Genomic DNA, 4,894 nt, shown 5'->3' with positions numbered 1-4,894 from the left:
GAGTGGCTCAGCTGTTGTCACAGCTCTTTGGTGGAGCTCAGAGTCTCTGTGGGCACAAGCTCACCCTGACAGCCCAGGGCCACGCTCAGCTGCCAGCACACCCCCACATCCCAGAGGTGTCACCCCCCAGTCACAGCCCCCTGTGCCACCACAGCCAGCTCTGCCYGCAGGGACAGCCCCARTGGAGGGTGAGCAGGATAATCCTCCCAAACTGTCTCAACCCCTCTCCTCTTCCACCCTGTGCCCATCCCATGGGGCTCCCACCACGCTCCACTCTGCAGAACTGCCCTGGCTGGAGCCATCCCACCCACCTCCAGGATGGGAAATTGCCAATTTGTGACAAGAAACAGAATCCCGGGGATCCTCCCCAGGACCATGTGCTGATGGAGGCAGCACCCCAGGAAAGTGGCTGCACTCCCTGAACACCCTCCCTTAGCACCACCAAAGCAAACCTGGCTCTCTGTGAGATGCCCCAGCCAGGTCAGGGCTGATAGCACTGCCAGAGCCCAAGAAAACCAGTCCAGCACTGGGRCAGAGAGCTGGGAAGTCTCTCCATGCTCTGTGCTCCAATAACCCCACTGGAGGTGAAGGATCCCACAGAGCTCATCCCTGCCCTGATCCCAGGCAGCCTCTGCTCCCACAGCAGGTGCCTCCTGCACACGAGGGGGACAGAGCCAACCCAACCCCTTGCCCAGGCCACAGCTCCACTTGCTCAGGGAGYTCTGTGCTGGCAGTGCCCAGCTCTGAGCGGGTAAAACCCAAAAAGTGCCAGCAGAGCTTTTCTGGAGCAGCCTCTGATGGCAGCAGGCAGGAGGATGGGTCTGTCACAAACTCGGGAAGCGCTGCTGCCTCACCCCTGGAGTGCTCTACCCACGGCTCCTCCTCTTCCCCAGCCTCTCTGGATGCAGAAYTCCAGAGCTCCCAGTCCCTTTGTTACCTGTACCGAGTGGAACAGGCTGGGCCAGCAGCAGGGAGGGAGAGGGAGAGGACACTGCCCCTCCACGACAGCTCCTGTCCCTCTCCCTCATGCTCCTTCCTCTCTCTGCTGAGAAGGGAACTAATTTATCCTGGGAGGGAGCACAGCATCCCCTGGCTCCCCCTCCAAGCACCGGGCAGAGCCGGGCAGGGAGCCTGGGCTCTTCTCAGGACAGTGCCAGCTCTGAGATGTGCAGCTCCTTCAGCAACCAGGWCCRTCTGTGGGACCAACCTCAGGAGCTSCCAGCCAGGAGGATGTGCCAGGTGCCTCCAAGGACAGGGCACAACGAGAGGATTCAGCACAGCCCTGTGATCCATGGCCAGCTCACAGGTGCTCAGAGAGGCCCACTGTGCATCCTCCCAGCACAGGAATGGTGGCTGGAGTGACTGGATGGCGAGAGATGCCCTGTGCCACCCTCCCCTGGATCTCTCCTTCAAGCACCCAGCGTCTTCTATCAACAGCAACTTCCCTTTTGTGGAGCTGGGACAGTCCCTGTGTGCCACAGACAGGAACAGGAGCTGTGGCTCCATCTCATGGCATGCACCTGGTGTGGGAGGAGAGAGCAGAGGCTGCTGGAAATGCCCCTCCAAAGCCATGACAGCAGGAATCCATACCAGATGTGATGCTACAGCACCCACATGGCCAGTCAGGGCAGCTCCAATGCCTGCCCCGTGCTCCTGGTGACTCCTGCCATCCCCACAGCGATTCCTGTTATCCCCACGTTGATTCCTGTTATCCCTCAGTGATTCCTGCCATCCCCACAGTGATTCCTGCCATCCCCACAGTGATTCCTGCCATCCCCACAGTGATTCCTGCCATCCCCACAGTGATTCCCAATATCCCCATAGTGATTCCCAATATCCCCACAGTGATTCCCAATATTCCCACAGCAATTCCCAATATCCCCACAGTGATTCCCAATATCCCCACAGCGATTCCTGCCATCCCCACAGCAATTCCCAATATCCCCACAGCGATTCCTGCCATCCTCATGGCAATTCCTGCCGTCCCCACAGCTCTCTGTGCTGGATGGTGAAAGGAGCCCTTGCTGCTCCATCCGGTGCCCAGAGCACTTTTTGGAGACGGTCCCTCCCACGGCAGGAGTCATGACCGGGCTTGCAGGCAAAGGCAGGGCCAGGGAACCCCGCCTGTGTGGGCAGGGGCAGAGGGGACGCAGATCCTGGCTGGCACATGCCACTTTGTGCTGTCACCAATGCCAATCTGGACACGGGGTCATGGCCAACGCTCCTCCAGCTCAAGCAAGAAAACACCAATTTGCTTTACAGAAGAAAGTTACCTGYTAGGCTGCTGTTGTTCTTTAGGGAAAGGGTTAAATTAGGTAATCTGGAGGGAGAGAAAGTGAAGAAGAGAAGTAGAGGAAGTTGTGTCTGACTGCCTTTGTCCCACCTCGGCCTGCACAGGACATCCGTGGCTGCTCCTGGCTGCCAGGACCTCCCTGGTGCCCCCTCACCACAGCAGCTGGGGCTGGGCAAAGCAGGACAGGTCCCAAAGTGTCCCAAGAGCTGCACCCCAACACTCAGTGTGTGAGGAGAGATCCTSAGCCTTGTCCCGACTCCAGCCCCTACCAGGGCACCCAACATCCACATCTCCATCCCTTCCTGTGTTCCAGGTGTGGCAGCACCCCAAACTGCTGCTCCCGGGGTCAGAGCCAGGCTGGGCAGTGAGGGAAAGGCAAGAGCCCCAGGGACACGGTCTGGGTGACCCAAGCCAGCCTCGCAGTGTCACCAGCAGGGTGACATCTTGTCACCACCCTGATGATGGTCCAGCCAAACACCCCAAGGCTCAGCTGCACAGCCAGACCCCGCTGCCAGGGGCTGCCAAAACTGAGGGAGACTCCCAAGGAGGCCCTGGGGACCAGCAGGAGCYGGGAGGCAGCACAGGGTGAGTGAGAAAGGCTCTGCTCGGTGTGAGCCCTGGGGCACGACCTCGGCATTGCCCCTGCTCAGGCTACACCACAGCATCCTTGGTTTAATCCAGCTGAGTGACACTGAGAGCAGCTGGAGCACAAAGACACTCTGCTGCCAGCCCTGGTCCCTCCAGTGCTGCCCAAGAGTGCCGAGTCCCCCCTTGACAAAAATCCCGTGTGAGGCCAGCACACRGCACTTCAGCAGGCCGAAGCCAGGAGAGGGGCAGGACACACATGGACAAACACCYGGAGAGGGCTGTTCCTGCCCACGGGCCAGGGCTGCAGCTGGCAGCTCCAGCTCACAGCTGGCCCCAGGTCACCTCCAAAGCCACACGGTGCCCCCAGCATCCCTCCTCAAGCTGACACAATAATTCCTTTGGCTGTATTTTTCTCAAGAGTTCCACAAGCTCGCTGAACTCAGAAAGCACCCAGACTCTGCCAAGGTGTTGGGCAGGTACCTGGCTGTGCACYGAACTCCTCAGGGTGCTGGAGGCACAGCACCGGGGTCTCTGCACACCCAAACACCCAGGGAAAGGCGCCGAGTGGCAGCTCCCGGGCCAAACGCAGCGACAGCCCCGGCCTCCTCCCCTGGCACAGCCAGCGGGCTGCCAGCAGAGCCCAGAGCCTGGCACAGCTTGGGTTTCAAGCTGCCGGACCCCGCGGCTCCGCAGAGCCCGGCGGCGAGGCCACAAAATCCAGGTCTCCATCCAGCCCGGGAGGAAGAGGAGGAGGAGGAGGAGGAGGAGGAGGAGGAGGAGGAGGATCCCCGGGAGCAGGGCGCGGTGCCACGCTCCGCTCCCCCGGCTCTGCCCCGCCACTCGCCCGGCCCGGCGGGGTTCGGCGGCCCGCGGGGACCCCCGGCCGGGGCGGTGGGACCGGAGAGGGGTGCACGGAAAGTTGGGAGGCCGGGAAGCGGGGCCGGCTGGGAGGCAGCGCAGGCCAATGGGAAGCGCAGAGCATGATGTCACCGCGCTCATCACAGCATGGCTCTGGCTAACAAAGAGAACAATGAGGCTGCCCAGTTCCCCGCTTCCCCCCTGGAAAAAAAGCCCCCCGACCCCCGGYTCGCAGCCCCCCGGGCAGGAAGGGGTGGCAGCCGCAGGGCGAGGGCAGGGATGGGGTGCCAGACCCCACAAGGGCAAAACAGCCCGGAGGTCACGCTCCCTGCCAGGGGATTCCTGCCGGGATCCCTGCGGGCAGCAGCKCCTTTCCTTTTTTCCTTAAATCCTCCTCCCTGGGGTCTTTTATTCATGATTTTTTAAGGCGAAAGTTKGGTTTATTGGGTATGTCCTGGAGACAAAGCCCACTCCAGGCACACCCAACCCGGCGAGGGCTGGGGCGTCCTTTTGTGACAGCTGGGTGTGAGGGCTCCTCGGCCGCCGGCGGAGCTCCGGCCACCTACAAACGAGCGGGTTAATGACCATTTATATCGGATTTATCGGCAAGATTTGTAAACGAAGTCTGAGATAAGGGGCACCGTTTACACACCGGGTCTGAGATACGGAGCCGCAGGGGAGGGGGCTGAGGCATAACTACAATGAAACCAAAGCTCTCGCCTCGCTCCGTGTCCTGGCAGCTCCCACGGACTCCCGTGGCTCCCGGGAACTTTCCGTGGGCGGGCGGGGTTATCCCACCCGGGCCGATGGAGTTCAATCGCGATTTCCAGGCGGCTCGGCGGATCCGGCGCTGAGCGCAGCTCCCGGGACCCGCGGCCGACTTTCGGGGCCTCGGGAGCTGTCGCCGTTAAGTTTCCGCCTCCGCACGGAGACAAAGCCCAGAAACCGGCCCAAATCGCGCGGGGCCAGCCCGAGATAGGAGGGGGGTCCCCGTGTCCCGCCGCGTCCCCACGCCGCGTTACCTTGCCGGCCCACGATCTCGGCGACGTGCTCGGAGCTGGGCACGGGCACGCACTCAGTCATGTTCACGCTCTTCTTCCTGCTCGCCGGCGGCTCGGGCAGCAGAGCGGGCGGCCCCAGCGGCGGGGCCAGGCT

General features: G+C 61.9%; 1 protein-coding gene across 1 annotated transcript in view; it reads right to left on the bottom strand.

Moving 5' to 3' along the window:
• Positions 1-4,888, bottom strand: part of MEX3D (mex-3 RNA binding family member D) — a 14,040-nt gene extending 9,152 nt beyond the window's left edge. Inside the window, exon 1 of the mRNA XM_057387071.1 lies at positions 4,762-4,888. Coding sequence (XP_057243054.1) covers positions 4,762-4,822 — 61 coding nt within the window. The 5' untranslated portion in view covers positions 4,823-4,888. The remainder of the gene's footprint in view (positions 1-4,761) is intronic.
• Positions 4,889-4,894: the final 6 nt, after the last annotated feature.

The sequence above is a fragment of the Malurus melanocephalus genome, unplaced genomic scaffold (assembly GCF_030028575.1).
Source record: "Malurus melanocephalus ecotype Western Australia unplaced genomic scaffold, MMel_1.1 scaffold_1125, whole genome shotgun sequence".
NCBI lineage: Eukaryota > Metazoa > Chordata > Aves > Passeriformes > Maluridae > Malurus > Malurus melanocephalus.
Note: the sequence above shows the minus strand (reverse complement) of the source record. Positions and strands in the feature narration are given on the sequence as shown.